At 33.2% G+C, this 20,318-nt stretch overlaps 1 protein-coding gene across 2 annotated transcripts in view; it reads right to left on the bottom strand.

Moving 5' to 3' along the window:
• The window catches only part of Pde9 (phosphodiesterase 9), a 167,880-nt gene that overhangs the window by 46,992 nt on the left and 100,570 nt on the right, over nucleotides 1-20,318 (bottom strand). For both annotated transcript variants that reach the window (XM_012280684.2, XM_076536120.1), the window contains 2 exons: nucleotides 10,603-10,845; nucleotides 9,433-9,660 (listed from right to left, as the gene is read on the bottom strand). In XM_012280684.2, coding sequence (XP_012136074.1) covers nucleotides 9,433-9,562 — 130 coding nt within the window. In that variant the 5' untranslated portion in view covers nucleotides 9,563-9,660; nucleotides 10,603-10,845. The remainder of the gene's footprint in view (nucleotides 1-9,432; nucleotides 9,661-10,602; nucleotides 10,846-20,318) is intronic.

A 20,318-nucleotide genomic window follows, 5' to 3' on the forward strand; every position in this document is an offset into this window, starting at 1 on the left:
GATTATATTTTTATTGTGACCCACGCTCAATTTATTCATTATTTTGTTGAGGCCAATATCATTGGTACGAGGTGTAGGAAGCCATTGCGGTCGGAAAGCATCGCTCGAGAGTTCCTACGGGTCCCCGATGCTACTGTTATTTTTATCGTCCGTTGTCGAATTAGAAAATCAACCTATACAACGATTGGTTACATCCTCGATACAATCCGATATGTCATTACGACTATATGTCCTGATCGAGAACGAGTGTCGCTATCACTGGGTATAGATGGTCAAGAATGTCCGATCTTGAAACAGCTTGGAGAAAAACCACCAAGTTTCAATCCTTTAGCTCAACCAGGATGCAAAATCCGGATTAATAAGATTCACCCTACTTTCCCTATTTAGTGGCAAAATTCTTGGGAAAAGAACGTTGTAAACGTAGCAAAGTTGGAGAGCTTTCTCAGGTTTCTTCGTTGCAAGTCTTAAGTGCAAAATGAATTAAAATATGCTGTAAAATGTGACGTCGGATTTAAGGACGACCATCTTTTTACAGTAGAAAGATGGTGTATTAACCTATAATTTTAGCAGATTTCTTAAGGGTCCGTCATAATCAAGAAGATTATAAATCTATCTTGATGTACTTCGCGCAGAAAGATTAACTGCAAGAGTTTCATTTCATTTGTGGAATAAGTGTACTATTTATTTTTCAACATTTTAGATAATTAAGAAAGTAAGAAATTAAATGTGGGCTTATTAAACTTATTGCACATTTTACAATTTATTATCATTGTGTAACTTCATGAATATATTATTTAATTAAATAATTACTGAATTTTTGAATGAAATAACTACATGAATTATTTAATGCAATAACTTCTTATTTAATGAAAAACGTATATTTGTCTCTCTTACCAATAAATTTTCAACATCTTTCACATTTATAATGCACACTCCACGTTCTATGACATCGATACAATTATCGCAAACGACAGAAATATTGCGAGAACACGGAAAAGTTTATATGCATTGTTACGAAGAAAAATATTGAATACAACCATACAATTGAGGGATATTCATGAAAGTGAATTGTGCATGGGGAATTGAGAATAAAAGTTTCATAAAGAAGTTAAGAAGAATTTATAGCTAGAGCCTCTAGGGTGAAGGTTTTAGTTAAACTTTCGCTATTCATCACTTTCTGAACTTTGAGAAGTATTTCCTACGCTTATTTATTAAAATTCAAACTCTATATCAAGGAACGCGTCAATAAATACCTAAAATGAACTGCTTCATCTAACAGGTACAATTTCCGACCTGTCCGATTCCAAATATGAATGAATTTTTAAATATAATTGCGTTTTAAAAATTAAAATTAGAAAAGATGACTGTACAACTGTTATTAATTTATAATTAATCGTGGAAGAGTAAATGGAACACAAGTCGCTTGAAAAATCAATACACGTTTCTCTTATAATATTGAAATGCTGAATTATTAATGTACTTATCGAAAAATTATTACGGATAAATGGGACACGACTGTCACGTGAGTTTTCAACTTCAATTACTCCGCATTTCTCTGATCGACTCTTGGAAAAAGCTTCGCATTGGAGATTTCGAAAGTACAAAATTAAACGATCTGAAAATTCATAAATTCCTAAATTGAAGCATTCGAAATGACTGAATCAGAAAATTTGAAAACTCATGAACTCCTAAAACATATCCTTAAAAAATCTGAAAATTCACAAACTGAATGAAAACATGTGAAATTTCTTCGCCTGAAAAGTTGGCAGCAAAATCAAAATTTCAATAAATATAAAATAAGAAGTTACTGACTTTACCAATTCCTTATACGAACTGATCAACACTTTCAAAATACATTGCTTCTTAAAAGTACATTAGCCTTTCTGAAATCTTCATTGAAAACCACCCTGATCCCCGCAAATCCCATTAACACCAACGAATCGCTATTACCATCTGGCAAATGCGTATTACATTAACCCGGATTGTCGAGACAACATGCTGCGTAAACAATCGCGTTTCGATTTAATATGATTCTATGCAACCCAAACCGGAAGAAGGATCGTACACGAGAGATACATAGTATGATTATCGTACACGCGTTCGCGCGAACGAGCCACGTTTTCAAGCTAAACAGAGGAGATCGTAATCGGATAAACGGCTGGAAAGAAAATCACCTGAATGTTTCCTGGAACAGAACGATAACGCGAAGCACTAATTACGAGGCATTATCTGTACGCGCGTACATACGTGCAATTTGCACAAAAGAGCACGTCAATGCGGAGGTTCGTATACTACACAGGTGAGACTCTGTGTTCCAGGGGGAATCTTCATGGTGGCTGCTAGAAAACATTTTCTCGTTATCCTCGGTACGTCACGTGAATATGTATATATATAGTAAGGAAATTTACTAACGAGCGCACACTGACGCCAGTAAATGAATTTCCTGAGGCTAATGGACGGGAAACATAAGTGCGACGTGAATCGAGTTGTTTGAGAAGTTTGTTGAGGTGGTCACACACTGCCTTTATCAGGAAATTTCTTTACGATATTAATTGGTGTACATGGTGATATTTCACTGATAGCTTTTTATTACTTTCATTAATTTTTTATTATTCAAATAAATATTATTGTCACTGTTAAATATCACTATTATACTATAGATACCATTATAATTAGTTTGATCTATTTTGTATAGCGGTAGTATGTAGTAGTAATATCTCAGGGATAGTTTGTTACTAAATTTACTGATTTTTTTATCATTCAATTAAATATATAGAATATTATCGTTGTACTTATATGTATATCACTATTGTACTATAGATGTCATTATAATTAGTTTGATTGATTTTGAAAATCAAAATTGTTATTGATTAAAAAGGCAAAAAACCTTATATTTTTTACATATAATAAAATATTATTAAATCATAGTTACAGTCCAAATTATATATAAATATGGTTATAGTTTGGTATTAAATTATCGTTATAATTTTGATCAGCTATTGTCTGTTATAGATAGCGTTGCATTTTTATTGAATCTGAAGCACTATTATTGCACAGTGGATAACGGATACGAGATGGATGTTTATTTAATTCAATGGTGTGAATGAATTGTACTATCGATAAAGGAATAATTTGGCTATTTGGTAATTAAAGAGCAATCGACAGTACGATACTGGCTATTCGACCGCTAATTTGTTCGACCTACATAATGAAGCAATTAAGCGTGTTAACGATTCGTTTATCTCATTGAATGATTCAATTAAAAATCTCAACGATAAATATTTTAATTTCATTACGATACTATGCACGCAAATTTTTTTGTTTAAAACAATACTTGCATTTTCAAAATGAAATAGACATTTTACTATAAATCGTCGAAATTAGTTAATTAATATTACTTTTAATATTACTTTTCAACCATTATATGTTAGCCTATATTTTTTGATTCTTTAATTTTCATATTTGAAAACTTGTAGTTTATAAATTCAGAAATTTTAAATATAGAAATTTAGAAAGATTAAATTTATTATTTTTAAAAATTTACAAGTATCATCTGCTATTTTACTTTCATAATGAAAAATAAAAATTAATAGAAGAATTAATATGGATCACAACTTGACATTTACATATAGCACATAGTACTAATTAACTTTAAATTCTAATAATATCTTTTGTAACACAATGTCCTACGTTCAGGTAAATTTTACCTTTAATTTTTTGTTAAATAAACAGTACACAAAAATTATCAGTAATTTGCAGAAACGAAAAAATGTCCCTCAGAGTTAAATTAAAAACGAACCTAACCTCACTTTCGTTTCTCTTTAACGTTCCATATAGATATCCTACTTGGTAAATTCGGCGATAATAAAAAAGCTAGCTAGACAATAAAAGGTCAATTTACCCGAACAATATCGATTCCTATTAAGGCCTCATTGGCATACTTTTTTTCACAGAACCACTACATTGTTGAAAAGCTTTCTAATTAACTAGAAAGAAAATTACACGTACGGCAAGCTCGGTGATCTCCCGCGCGAGGATGACGAAAGAATGATAAAAGGGTGAAAATGGACAGACAGAGGGTTTATTACGTGCACGGGGTCGAAAGTTCGACGATAGGGGTGGTTTGGGGTTCGTGAATCGTCAACGGTGGAAACGATAACCATCTGTGCGACTCAATTCCATCGAAATGAAAATGAGATCTCAATTAGATGGATTTCGATGGAATTGAACGGGAAGAGATGTCAGGATTAAAGGGATTTCAACCGTGGCCGAAATTGATTTCAGAGACTGGGGCTTATGGCGAAATTATTTTATAAATCTCTGGATGAAGTGTTTGAGGGAACACATTCGGTTTGAATAATTCGACTATTTTCCGTATCACTTTTCTTTCTTACAACTTTCGTCATTTAATTTATTTGATATTTTTAATCTATTCTTACAATTTCCTTTAATTTATTTGCTATTTATTTTCATAAACTTCGTGCTTTAATTTACTTCTTATTTATACTTTCTTTTTATAATTTTCGTGCATTACTTGCTACTTGTTCCCAACAAATTTTATGAACTTCCTTCATAATTTTATGAACTGAAAAGTAGCTAAACATAAGTTGTTATACGAATACAAGGTTCGTGAAAAGATAATGTTCAACACAAAATAATGTTGATTAAAGGGTTAGGTCGATTAAAATGAGAGATGTTTTTAATACAAAATAGCTGGTTCTTCGCTGAAACAATGGGTCAGTCGGTCATTGTTTGCTGTCACTGGCAACCAGCCATTTTATGTTAAGAATATTGAAGGAAGATTCCTGTGCTCACTTTTATTAAACATTACACTCCAAACCGACATACCACAAGTACTTCGACTTCACATGGATTTCTAATTTTTAAATTTTCGAATTTGGATATTTTCAAATTCTCAAAGAAAATCTTCCAAAATTGTCAGATTTAGAAATTTAGATATTCATAAATTTTTTAATATAGAAATTTGAGTATTTTTTATTTGTCAACTTTTAAAACTTGGACATTTTCAACTTGTCAAAAATAGAAAGTATATTCCCAAATTGTCAAATAAAAAAATTTTCAACTTGTCAAAAATAGAAAATATATTTCCAAATTTTTAAATATATAAACCTAGATCTGCAAACTACACATTACTTACAACAGTAAATTAAATACACTCCATTAGCTGTGACAGTGATCACAGCTAATAATGATTAGCTGTAACTGATGAGTTGCAATAGTTAACTAAATGCAACAGTCAATAACTCTAGGTAATTACACAACATAAGTAGCCACTACAGTTAATTGAATACCACAATCAATTACTCACCGCTATTACGAAACACTCTAAAAAAAAAAACGTATATGAATAATTTAAAATTTATGCATTCTTATAGCTCATTTATGAATGGACACACGTTCAATTTTTTAGTTGATGGACACTTCTTACGTTTGCAACATCTCACGATTTTATACGTAACGTCTGTATACAGTTAGTTTCACGTGGTCCCTTTGTAATGCCTCTCGTAATGACATTGGCGGCGAAGCAATTTCCGTTAACTAACCGGCGAGGTTGCATAAATTGTAACACCATTATCATCCTAATTACGCGATGCACTTTGACGTGAAATCACTGTACGTATTCGAATAACGCGGCAATTACTAGTAAACGGTTCCGAATAAACGACGATAAAATGACGCTTAATTAATAATATTAGAAGTATCAGCGACTCCGGGAAAGGAAACTTAAATCGAAATATCAGGCTGCAAGATTTGTGTCTCGAGGTGAGTTGCAAATTTTATCGAGGATAATCGAAATATTTAATAACAGGTATTTCAGGTTTTTCTTCATGAAAAGGAAGGTAATTTTACCAGTAAAAATGGGAGAAAATTATTTTATATTCAGCATGATTAGATTTCAATATGAAATATGATTTTTCTAAATCTTTTAAATATGATACATGTTTCAGTATGAGGATGTGCGAGAAAATGAAAGATAAAATGTTTACGATACTAAAAAATTATATACGATACCAAAAATTATTTAGTATAAAAATTTTAAATTTGAAAGTGAGGAAAAGACCATACAATTTGTCAGTTGAAAAAGAAAATTGAAAAACTATGAAATTATGAAATTGTTAATTTTAAGAATTTAAAAAGTATGAAACTGTAAAATTGTAAAATTGTAAAATTGTAAATTTAAAAATTTTGAAAATTATACTTTCTAACAGCGATTAAAATTAAAAAATTTAACAACGGGAACTGAAAGAATTTAAATATTAAAAAATCCAAAAAATATAATAACAAGAAAGTTTGTAAATGAGGAAATTGTAAAATAGAAAAATTTGCTTCCAAGCAACATTGTAGCGCCGTACAGCCACTGCACTGGGCATCCGTTTAAGTAGAATAGAACGATTATGGTCAGACGCGAACAGCGTGGAACGTGAATAATAGTGATCTCCATGATCAGACGTATCAAGAAACACACCCATAACTTTCTAACTTACTCAAATTTTCTAAAATTCATAATTTAGATATTTTATCACTTAACCAGTTGATGTTTATGCAAATGCAGATACAAGAAAAATAAAGATGTAGGGCAAGGATAGAATTTTATTACGTCATTTGCATACACTGAAAATTTGCTATTTTGCATATTATATTTATACACAAATATTCCTCTCAGAAAATACATTTTGTCCATTTTATTCTGAGAGTCTCAAAAAATATGAAGAACGTATAGAACTGAAATCCTAAGTAATAAATTACAATTTCTACATGCTTCTTAAAAATCAATCTTCAGCGAAATCCTTTGCTTACGCGATTCAAAGAATCTTTTATCGAAAGACATTCTTACATGTTCTCGAAAGTTCTCCCGTTTTCTGAAAGCTTTTTCCAGCTACTGAACTTCACGGTGAACTCAAAGAATAGTATTCGAGACGAATAATGTAAAAGATCGGGCTCATTTTTATTCTATCAAAGAAACATCGTAGGACATTATTTCAGATCTTCGTTTACAGTGTTAGACATTTTGATTAAATGAACTTGTATTGAAACATGTTGTAGAATTGTATTAACACATGTTTAGATGATCCTAAGGGCATTATGTAGTTTTAGATACAAATATCAATTCGCACCATGTTACAATCTTTTTAAATGCAAAATACGTAAAGTAGAAATTTTCAAGTAACTATTTAATGAAATGATATAACTTAAGAATTTAAAAATTTTAGATATGAAATTTATTTACTAAGAATTATTTAGAAAAAAATGAATAAGCATTTTCAAGCTTCTCTCTTCCATAAATATCCGTGAGAAACCATTCGTGAGGAAAAATTCTCTAATTCCAAAAGGTTTCAAAATTCCGTAGATTTCTTTAAAGCTTACACCCGTAACTCAGCTACGCAACAGCGCGAATAAATTCCGAATCTGCTCAACAAGTGAACGCGCAATAAAAAGCAACGTTCTACAAACCGTCGATAAATTCGACAAACACGAAACCAAACGGGAGCAAATAGAAAGCAAAACGTACACATTGTCAACTCCTTTACAGAATCCTCTGAAAATTCAACAGCTAAAAAAGGGTAGCAAAAAAACTGACTGCTCCTTTCCCGTGAAACGTCCATCGAACGGCCATTGTAAATAAACTTGAAACTCGATGAACAAGCAAATGCAGAACAAACAGAGTTACGATACGCGGACCAAATCGAACAAGCTGGAATCTGAATGAAAACAAATATATTAAAAAAGGAAAAGAGATAAATAAATAAAGGTAAGATGGACATTTCGCCAACCCCTTCGACACCCTGACGAAAATTCGTCAGATGTATTGACTGGAGCACCCACGCGGACATAAATCCCTGTTTACTCTGTCGTCTGACGCACAGGAGGGTGAAACATGGTTGATTGGCAAGTCAGACCCTCGAAGGTTACTTTCGGAAGGTCTCGTACGGTCGATAGGTCACAGTTCGATGTGTGTGCAAACATAATTTCGGTAGTGCTCACAGATCAACTGTAGCACCGGTTCGAAAGGGCGTTGAAAGAAAGGGTGCAAAGGAGAGATTTCGTCGAAGATTTCTTAGCCCCGCGGATTGGCAGCATCGATCAATAATTGAACGGATTCGAGGAATATAGAATGCTCCTCGAGCTGCATAGGGCATTCGAGCAATCTCAATCTTTATCGAGAGGACGAGTGCTTGAATGGCTGTCTTTGAATGAAAAGATCCAATCGGTAAGAGCAAACTGATCGAAACATTTCATCGTCTTGGAATGCTTTTAAAAGAAGCTACTCTGTTCACGATGACAGCACTCGTTGCGATTCTCATCGTCCTTTCGATTTTAAGCGATCGATAACTGCGCACCAGTTGCAGAAATGGCGCCAGACAACTTTTCATTGGGACGAGCAAAAAGTTTTGTCGTTTCTCAACACCTTGCTTTGTGATATCACGTTCGTGACGCACGTTACTGTTCAGACGTGATAAATCAGACTTGTATTTTCACCTCAATTTACATTCAGTTTTAATTATAGTTGAGGAACGTTAAATGTAACGTGACATATCAACTTTCTTTATATTTTAATATTTAACACTAAAACTATCAACCAATCAAAATGACTGGTTTCAGATTTCTCATTTTATATTACAAAATTTTATTGTCGTGATTTTATGGAAATGTCTGTCATATTTTGTTGAGGTAAAAACTAGTTCTATATGTTACTTGATGCTTTTAGTATTTATTTATTTCCTTTTTCATTTTATATTTCATTCTTCGATAAACGAGCATTTAATGTCGGTAGTTCTAGTGTTAAGTAATAATTAGCTACTTGTGGATAATGGAACTGTCCAGAAGTTAAATTAAAAAGATTTCATACAAGATGTCCAATTTTATATACATTTAGTATTAAACGAGTAATAGATTATACAGTCCATTTCATTCAAGTCTATCGAATTCAAATGCTGAACAATTGTACTGAAAATAGTAGCAGTTATTTCTGTCACAGCAATCTATCATGGAGGGTAAAATGGATTTATTACGAGGCTAACAAAATGGGTCATCTTATCGTTTTATCGAAACAGAATAACCTTTTCATTACTCTTTCACAGATCAATAACCATTGTGCTGCAACACAGCTTCCATCAAATTTGAAACCAAAATCAACTTTGCTTTTGATTCAAATATGTACACCATACTGTAAACTAGTAAAATTGTTGATCTACTATAAAGAGTACTACTCTCAATATTATTCCGTGTTTAATATAATTATAATCTCGAATTTATATCCTCCTTTCCCCTAATGTACACCTATATTTCACCCACATGTACATCGCACAAAATGTTACGTAAGATTGACCTGTACTCATAAGAGACCAGGAGACCCGACATCGATTATCATTTGTCTTCCATTAACAGGACTAATTAATTAAGTGAACTTGCCCTTAAGCTCCATGTCCGTGACTTGATCCGCTTTGTATGTGACCGTATCCCTGCGACCGCCAACGATGAAGTAAATATTCGTGTATTCCTCGTCGTTGCCACCAGTCCCATTCCTCGCCTCGAGGTCCATGGCCAAGCAACTAATTTCGGCCTTGAACCGGCTTCCGCTCCTCTGTACACGACCTTGTGACAGCTTGCGAGGCGACCCGGCCTTGCTACTACTCGGGGCTACAAAAACATCCGGCAGGATCTTCATCAATCGTTCAACTTTCTTTTACCACTTTGTTACTAACAAAGTATATTAACTCGAGACACGTTTAACAAAATTACGAAATGAAGAATTTTTAGCAACAATTTAATTGTGGTTCCGATTTTAATGATGTTGAAATGTATCAGGTGGACATTTTGAATGATATGATATATTGGAAGGTTCTTAACCTTTTGCACCCGAAAGATGACTCACCATTTGATTTAGGTAAATAGGTATTTTTTAATTGAATTTAGAGTGATATATATGTAGTGTATAAACGCTGTGAAACAGACAACGAATACTAAAGAAATAATAACTTAAAAAGAACTCACTTAGTTTGTCGACATAAAAATTGTTAGAGTGCATGAAGTCTAGAGAATTAATACATATGGAGTCTTAATACAAGTCTTGGAATATAGGTGATGGTAAAGTTGACTCGTTACTATCGTAGATAACAATATGGTAGTTATTACTGCAATAGTATATTACAGCAATATAGAAATATAATAGTAATAATATATGTATAATAGTAATGATCTAATATAATGGTATACTGTAATAGTACCTCGTAGTCACTATAGTAATAGTATAGCAATCATTGCTATAAATGTACATTGCAATAATAGCAGTTCCCACTATAATACTATACTATAATCACATTATAATAGAATCTCCTTTATTATAACAGTATAGTATTTCTCAATGCAATAATAATATAATAGAACAGTATAACCATAACTCGAGATACCACCATAATAGTGTACAACAATACATGTAGTAGCTACTGATCTAATAACAAAATGACTAACAGTATGCAATAATATAGTTATTCGAAGAAAGAAAACGGTAAGTGAATAAATAATTAGTTAGCTGTTAGACGAGTTTTGAAGCAAATTAGGACAGATAATATCGTTACTAACCTCTGGTCGGGTGTAGAGGGATAGCAGTATCCTCGGCGAGCTCATCGTCGCATCGCCGCCCCGGCGGCAACAACCGGGTCACCCCCGATTATTGCACCTGTCGACCCCGTACCTGCCGTGCGCAACACCTGCAGGGTGAATGATTGAACGTTGCAGGATCCTGTCGATGATCGTCGAGGCACCAGCCGAGAGGACGACCGCTCGTCTACTACCAGCTCGCTCTGCACTCCTTCATGGTCCATTCTGAAATTCAAACCAAAGACACTTCGATTAATCTTCATATCAAGTGGAACATTTTATGCTCTATTAACCGGTTAACTGCGAACATTTTTGAAATCCGTGGAGAAATGAATAGTTAAAGTCAATTACGTGCTTAGAGATAAAAGTTATTAAAAAGGTCACTTCGAATCCTTTCAAGGTCGCTGCGGATGTTATTTGACCATTGTGGAAATAATTTAAATATCGAACTTAATTAGAGCAACCTGTAACTATAAGGTTACAACCTTACATGGTATATTTTTTTATTTAAAATAGATCAATGTTCATGCGAATTTTTAGGAGTTTAACAAATTGAAGTAAACATTCGATGAATATTATTTGTTATTTCGGTGGAAAATTGACATTTTAAAATTGTTAAAGAACGATAATTTTAATTGCAATTTTTATAATTACGCATTGAATGTCACGATACAAATGCTCACATGTACGGAACATTATAATTGCCATTATCGTCAACGATAATTGCTCCTCCTTTCGAAGCTTTTTATGTTAAATTGAAATAAATAATTTCAACGAAGAAAAAATTTAATTGTGCAACTACGCTCAATTTTGATCGAAATGCATAAGGTTCTGAAGAATTTTACGACTGTCGAATAGAAACGCAAAACTGATCGAACCACGCTACATAATCAACGGAAACACATCGGTCCGTTTATTTTTAGTTTCTCCCTTTCTCGATTCATGAAATGATTGCCAGACGACACGATATCCTTTGAGGCAACATCTCCCTACATTGCATCAAAGAACCTGGCAATTCCTGTTTCTCTTCCTTTCGACGAACCGAGCTGGCAATTCGTTTTAATTTTTGGACACGTCCGGAAATAATAACCGGCTCGTGGTTAGAACCACGGCCGAGTACTGATTACGAATTGTAGGCTGCGTGATCCTTCACGATAATTTCGTTTGGCAAATGTCGGGGTTCGAGACGGACAGCTTCTTGTGCTCGGAATTTCACGTAAAATATACGTGCCGTCTCGCGCAGTATCGAAACGAGAAAGAAGAAAAATAAAGCATATATATTTACTACTTCTGAATGTCGAGCGAAAGCGAACTGATTACAGGGTATCCAGAGTAAAGCTGAACTTTCACGCTGTCCGATTCATGCAAAGTGTTGGCTGCTGAAAAATTCACGAAACACCGGTCCCGGTAAAACCTTGCGAAAGCTTCGGGAGACGAGCGGTGAATAGATAGTTTCCGAGCGAGATACACGGGATATGAAATATAAAAACGGACGCTGGCTTAGCTTCGAACAAGCGAGAAAATTTGGAACCAAGAAATAAATCGAGTGTCTGGGCGACATGAATGTTACAAGTTTGCATGTTTACTATGGAGAGAAGCGGCGAGATTTTGCAAGTGAAATTTTGTGAATTTTTAGAAATTGAAAGTTCGAGGATTTGGGGATTGGAGACTTTGAGAATTTGGAAGTTTGGCGAATTGGGAATTTGGGAAGTTGGAAGAACATTTGGAGACAATTTGGTGCATTTGGAAATTTAGGAATTTGAGAACTAAGAAATTTGGGTACTTGGGGACTAGGGAATTAGAGAATTTGGGAATGAGAAATTTGGGAACTAGGGAATTTCGAAATTAGGGCAATTGGAAACTGGAGAATTGGGGGCTAGGAAATTTGCAAATTAGGGAAATTGGAAACTAGGGAATTCGGGGACTAGAGAATTGGAGGACTAGGAAATTTGGGAACTAGAGAAATTGGAAACTAACAAATTGGGGGACTAGGGAATTTAGGAGACTAGAGAATTTGGGAACTAGAGAAATTGGAAACTAGGAAATTGGGGGACTAGGAAATTGGGAGACTAGGAAATTGGGGGACTAGGAAATTGGGGGACTAGGGAATTGGGGGACTAGGGAATTTGGGAATTAGAGAATTTGGGAACTAGGGAATTTGGAAACTAGGGAAGCGAGGAATCAGAAAATTCAAGAACTAGGAAACTTGAGAGCTAGGAAATTTTTGACTTAAATTTGAGAACTAGAGAGTTTGATAAGTTAAAAATTGCGATGTTTTGTAAAAATTTAGAAATTACAAAGTTTCAAGATTTGAAAATTTTCTTAATGATCTTATAATTTATCTGAAAGTTACGACATTCGTGATTTAGTATGACGTGAATGTTTGAGAGTAATCAAATTGTGTACATATTTAATTAATACACTTTCTTCAGATAAAAGGACGAGATACAGTTGGCAAAGTACAGTAGATATGATCTTGATTATGAACCGTGTAATATATACCGTCTGTATAATTCAATTACTTATTTGATTACCTTTAATTGCATGTTGCGTTGATTACGCTATGTTTCAATTAATTCCAAGGCTTCAGTCTTATTTGAGTTACTTTACAAATGATCAGTAAATGCTCTGTTATTAAACGTGAAATATGTTCCATGTGAAAACCATAAGACATGGAAAACCAAAGGAAATATGAACGATATAAATTCATTAGTAATTAATTTTAAATTAAACTGCCATTTTTTCTCTGAGAAACAACTGTAAAAATTGTAGAAACTCATTAACCCTTCCAAAGGTGCATTATAACATACGAGAGAATTAGAATTAATTTTATTAGAAATTTAATAGAAATGAATTGCTAGTGAAAACTATTTTCATTATTCAATACATACATTAATACATTTTTACAACCAAAAATATGTATTATAATACATCAACTCTACGCAAAATTTATTTTTTGGTCACATTCACAAGTTTTTAATCTTAATAATTAATAGGTACATATGCTTCTTTGGTGGAATAAAAATTAAATCTGTAATATTTAAATAAAGGAGGGAATTAATTAATTCAATGAGTGTATTTTGTTTTCTTGTACTTTATAATACCAACAGGAAAGCTATCATTAAATTTAATATCCAAGATCAGAACCAATGTATCACAATTTTCATTCTTTATCTGGCAGCATGAAAATAGTTCATTTGTTTCTGCCTTTCAAGGGTGTCACACCCAGATAAGACATATAGGTAAAGGAAATTTACGATTTCTTTGTTCAAGGTTACCGGAGGAAATTAAAAGCAACCTACGGTGTCTCACCCTTAACCACTGACCTCAAACAGAGGCTCACGTCACTCTACGGTGATATATGTCCGTTGACGTATATTAATGACGTTCTCGTCAAACTATATTCCCCGGTGAAATCACCGTTTACATATTTGCATCGAACAAAATTCTTAATTCTTTGCTCTATGATTTATTTGTCAGATACGGCAGTCACTACTAAATTTCGAAAAGTAACTTATAGTTCTTTAAATTCGTCAAAATGCAATATTTTTAGATTTTTAAATATTGGAATTGTCAAATCTCCAAATTCCATTTTCAAATTTGTATGTTTTGAAATTACAAAATTTTTTAAGCTTTCAAATTTCAGAAATCCCTAAATTCATAGATTTCTAAGTATTCAAATTCGAAAATTTGAACATTCTGAAATTTTCTAAATTTCAAAATTCCCATCTCTCGAAATCCCCCAATTCCTACATTTTTAAATATCAAAATCCCCATATTTTTCCTTAGAAATTTTCCAAATTACGAAATTCCCAAATCCCGAAATTTCACAAATTCCAAAATTCCTAACTCTCGAAATTCCTCAATTCCAAAATTCCCAACTCTCGAAATTCCTCAATTCCAAAATTCCCAACTCTCGAAATTCCTCAATTCCAAAATTCCCAACTCTCGAAATTCCTCAATTCCAAAATTCCCAACTCTCGAAATTCCCCAATTCCAAAATTTCAAAATCTCCTAATTCCCTAATTCCCTAATTCCCAAATTCCCTAATTTCCTAATTCCCTAATTCCCTAATTCCCTAATTCCTAAATTCCCAAATTCCTTAATTCCCTAATTCCCTAATTCCCCAATTCCCTAATTCCCTAATTCCCTAATTCCCTAATTCCTAAATTCCCAAATTCCCTAATTCTCTAATTCCCTAATTCCCAAATTCATTAATTCCCTAATTCCTAAATTCCTAAATTCTCAAATACCAAAAGCTCCTTCCATACCCCAAATTCCAGTCCAAAACATCCAAATTTCCAAATTTCATAATCCACAAAATATCTCAATACAAGACCTTGAAATCCCTCTATTTCTAAACAACTAACCACTAAAAGTCTATGACGAGAACTACGTAAAAGAACTACGAAAGCCAGTAATAGACCATCTGAATGTATGACGGTTTTCAGTCAAACTCGCATAGAAACTCCATGAAAATGCATGTTACGTCAAATTTGTTCCGTCACCGGGCAGAAATCGAGAACCAGGAGATTTTAATTGGATCAGGCCGTTCGTAGACGATAACATGACAAGACATTCGCTGTGATGGATACAATCGAATGAAGCTTGTCAGAAACATCGACGAGAAGATCGAAGTCGACGTCAGGACAGCCCCGAAAATAGAGGTATCAGATGTGATGCTCTCCATGCTTGACATCTTCGAAAATTGCGAAATGAAATCAGTTTCTTCCGATTCCGTCGAATATAATTATTGGATATTTAATTTAATACGCCGATTACTGTCAAATCTTATGACTGATATTACCAGGATAATTTAATTAAATATACGGGGAAATTGATGGGACAGAAAATTATATGTTCTCTCAATTACTTTTATATTATAAATATTGTGTCTATAATGTAGATTGATATATTGCTTGGTGGTTAAGATTAATTGGTGCTTTTTAAGAGATTGAATTAATGTTTGTAGAAAGTTTAGAAATTTCTGAATTCTCCAATTTGTCAATTTTTCAGATTCTAGCTGGAAGATTTCAAATTTGAAAACTTTGAAATTTCTGCATTTCTAGATTGAGAAGTTCCAAAATTCTAAGTCTATAAGTCGGTAGGCTTGAAAATTACCGATTTCTAAATCGATTAGTTTGAACATAAACATTTTCAAATATTCTAAGGTGGTACATTTCCAAATTCAGAAGTCCCTTAGAAAATTTTGAAACTTACTAAATTCTGTAAATTATATACTAATGCAGAATTTTGAAAGTTTAAAACCTTCCACCATCTGTACGTGCTACAATATAAGAAATCTACAAGTGCACATTATTCAAACACAAATGATGTCAAGCTAATTTCTTAACTTCCACCTCTTACCTCTCTTTCTCTTAACAAATCAACAATAATATAATGTCCTTATACGAATATCCTTAATAAACCTTCTCATATGAATGACAATTTAAATCAGGAACATGACTATCCAACCATCACATAATCCATCGTATCGAAAGTCTATTTTCCCAACAAAAGAGTACTTTAATTTTCGAGCAGCATGACTACAATTTTCCCCGCGAACCAAATCCCCGATGAAACTAGATCCGCACGCAAGATCTCGTTGCAGTAACCGTGCAAATTGGCTCGGAGTATCGTCTAATCAAACGAGATGCATCAAACGTTGAAGGGTGGTTGCAGGGTGAACGCGGTAACGGAGAAGGGCGGAATTGCCGTAAAGCAATCAGTATCGGTAACACAGTACACGAAGCCAAACGAACTTGACCATCCTGCACAATTGCTGGGCCCTTAATCCTGAAAAACCGCCCTTTAGATTGTCCAGCAGGATTACAGGCACAGTTTTAGCTTTGTGTGCGCGGCAACGTTCGGCCTCGGTACATAGGTGCGCCGTATTTCACGTTTGAAGCCGTGACATGAAACGGTTTTGAGCTTTGTTTGTTGAAACAGGAGCTTTGAACGACCGATACTGAACCTACCTGTTCGTACATTCCTTTGAACACGGTCTACTGAATGGAACGACTGATAGCTTCGTGTACTTTCACGTCTTTATTTTGTAGCTCCATAGAAAAATATTTCAAGTGTTCTACGTAACGGGGATCAACTTTTAGCACGGGATAAATTTCGTCCCTTTTTGGGATTGGATTTTTATAGGATGTTTTTTTTAATACTGAAACTACCAAACCGGTCAGATGGCTTCACAAGTTTTTGATTATAAGGTACACATTTTGTTAAAGTACATTGAAATTAGCATTGATTTTCAAGATAAAGGAGAAATATATGTTCTAATTTATGTTTCGTTGTTTATTTATTTTTTAACTTATATGTATGCAGGTAGGTTTAGTGTTAAGTTAAATATCTTTTAAAATACTGATGTAAAAATTTTTTAGATGAAAATGATTTCTGGGAGTAAATTGTTTGTTCAAGGATGTAAATTTGAACATTTCAAAATTCGAGAATTTCGAGATTTGAAAACCACCTGAAAAATTGTACACGTACATTTAGAATATCTGTAATAATTATAAATAATGTTTCTCCTTTAAATGTGAGATGATCGGAAAAATGTCGAAATGATTTATCCAGAAATATCACAGAGGAATTATGTAATTGCCCTCTGATTTCTTGCTATTTAAGGGATGAAATGCTATAAAAAGCCACAAAAGAAAACGAACACTTGAATACCGTCTGACGATGACAGCAGCAAACGGAAAAGGAATTTTCGTAAAAGAGGATTGAAACGTCAATTTTGTGACTTGCAAAGGCGAACGCCGAATGAACTCTCTTTGTGACGAAGAAAAGAAGGAAAATCGTTGATAGAGCCCGTTCATTTTGTCCGCTCGAGGAATTTAATATGCTGCCGTATACGTGTAACGTTATTTGCAAACACGCTTACATTCGTGCAAACATCGTTGTCAATATTAGCCAACGGCTTATGTACAATATTAAGTATTTTACTGTAACTGCTGTATTGCACGATCACAATTAATACATTAATCAAAATCTGAGGGCAATCATTTTTGAAAATTTTTGTATTTAATTGTTTCTAAAATAGATAAGTTCTAAAATAAAATATACACATTTGCATACATATATGTATATGTGAATATATAAAAACACATATAAATTTGTATCACCAGCAGAAGAATTAAAATATAAAAATTTTATGAAATATATAATAGCTGTTAAAATTCTAGGTTTTCATTTTCGCCAGAATGATAATACATTTTTTTTTTTAAATGGCAAGTAAAACATTTTGTATAAAATTAGCGTGTCGTAATGATAAAAATTTTAATCTTCATTATAATGTGTCACATTTTGTAGCAAAAATAAATTTTACTATAAATTTGTAAGTCTAAAATAAAGTAAGCGTTCTGTATACTCCAGGCTCGAAAGGGTTAATAACAATAAAAAGGCAAGTTTAACTGCGTAGTCAACTTCATTAACCTTTCTATTAATTCAAATTCTACGCAAATGACGAATTGTAAAAGCAAAAACATCCGTTTCCGTTCAGCACCATACAACGTTTTAATACGAATTAAAAAGAAAGGAGTCATTAAAGCCGTGCGGAAAGTATCAAACGCACCGAGACCATCTAACAAACATTTCAGAGTAACTAAATGACCGCATAATTACGCATTCAACTAGCTTAGCGTTGTCCAGGATGTGGCGAGAGTACTTCAGCTTAAGCTCGAGTTAGAACGCTTCCTCGAATGCAAATTACGTGGTTCAACGATAGTGTATCTACTGAAATAAAAAGAAGAAAAAAAACGGAAGCAAACAAACACTTGGAATAACGTGAAATTTCACTCGTCGCGCGACCCAGTTCCACGGATCTAATTAACTGTGAAACGACCAACCGCTTTTCGTTTGTTTTATTTCAACACCTACGAAGCTCACCCGGTACAGTCGGGAGTAAATCTGACTTAGCTAGAGACAATCCGATGACCACGGAGAAAGAAAAATCGCTCGTTCTTGATTGCTGGATTTGTACGATTCGAAGCTTAGAAGTTTGAAAAAAAGAAGTTTAAGAAATTTATTAGAATTAAATATTTTAGGAAGTGTAAGAAATTAAAACAATTTGAGAATATAGAGAATTTAAGAAATTTAAAAAACTTGCAATTTTAGGAAATGTGAAATTGTAAATAGTTAGGAATTTAGGAAGTTTAAAAAATTTAAAGAATTTGGAAATTTAAGAAGTTTAGGAAATTAAAAAAACCTGAAATTTTAGGAAATGTAAAAAATTGTTTAAATGTAAGAATTTAGAAAGTTTAAGAAATTTAGGAATTTAGGAAAAGTAAGAAATTTAAAAAATTTGAGCATATAGAAAATTTAAGAAATTAAAAAACTTAGGAATTTTAGGAAGTGTAAAAAATTTTAAGAATTTAGGAGTTTAGAAAGTTTAAGATTATTTAGGAATTTAGGAAGTGTAAGAAATTTAAAAAGTTTGAAAATATAGAAAATTTAAGGAATTCTAAAATCTTGAGAAATTTTAGAAGTTTAAGAAAATTAAAAAAGTAGGACGTTAGGAAATTTCAAAAATTTAAGAACTTGACAATTCTATAATTTTCAAATACGTGTAAAAATACAAATTGAAATTTGCACACGAGTCCTCTAAGAGGAGTCCATATTGCATCCGAGTGTACAGCACTCTGTTTCTCTGTTTACGCGCAAGTCGATCCACCTACCCTTTTTTCTTTTCTCTTCTACCTGACCCCAATCACCCACCTTCAACCCCCGACCTTTCTTCGCCATCTTTGAGATACACTTCTTTTCTGTAGGTCTGCTTTTGCTGCTTTGCAATGAGGGTGCCACAACATCTTTCTACTTTTCGTCGATAGGTCTTTAATATAAAACGGACGTTCGATGGGGGCTGAGGTTATTAAAAAAAAATACCCCCTGGGGACCTTTTCGAACGGAGGGCCGGGATTCTTGCGAGGTGACAGGTCTTCAGATAAGTAATATCTAGATAGATGGAATTCTATCATAAAGGCAGAAAAAGTGATATAAAAATTTCGATACTTTCGTCTTTCGTGATATGTAAATTAAACACAATGAATTCTTTTTTGCAGATATTGACCTGATCGAACTGCAAATACGTAACTCCTATTGAAAGATACATAGGGTTAAATTAGAGGTGAAGTAGGCGGGTTTAATTAGCGTTAGGTGGAGAATAGGATATTCGGATTTGGTAGATCAAGTAGATTTAATCCGACGTTGAGCAGAATGTAGAATATTAGCTTTGGGTGTTCTATGTAAAGTGTAAAACAGAATATTACATTTTGGTAGATTACGTGGGATTAATTTAATGTTAGACAAGAATATCAAATTCTTGGTTAATTGAGAGGAATTAATTTGTGGCAAGGTTCAAAATATGATGTCAAATTTCTGCTATATTAGGATTTCATTTACAGCAAGATTGTAAATATGATATTAAATTTTTGTCAATTAAAATTTCATTTACAGCAAAAATACGATATTAAATTTCTGGAGGTTAGAAGACAGTAACATACAATTAAATAGATAATATAAAGTAAGAAATATTAAATCTATTTTAGGTTATGTAAGATATCGTTAGTGTAGGTTAGACTTAAATTGAAGGTGAGATAGAAAATATATCATGTCCTGGTAGGTTAGGTTAACTTAAAGTTAAGTGAAGGACGAAGTATTAAATTTCAAGATACTAATGATTCATCTTCACA

The sequence above is a fragment of the Megachile rotundata genome, chromosome 1 (assembly GCF_050947335.1).
Source record: "Megachile rotundata isolate GNS110a chromosome 1, iyMegRotu1, whole genome shotgun sequence".
NCBI classification, from domain to species: domain Eukaryota; kingdom Metazoa; phylum Arthropoda; class Insecta; order Hymenoptera; family Megachilidae; genus Megachile; species Megachile rotundata.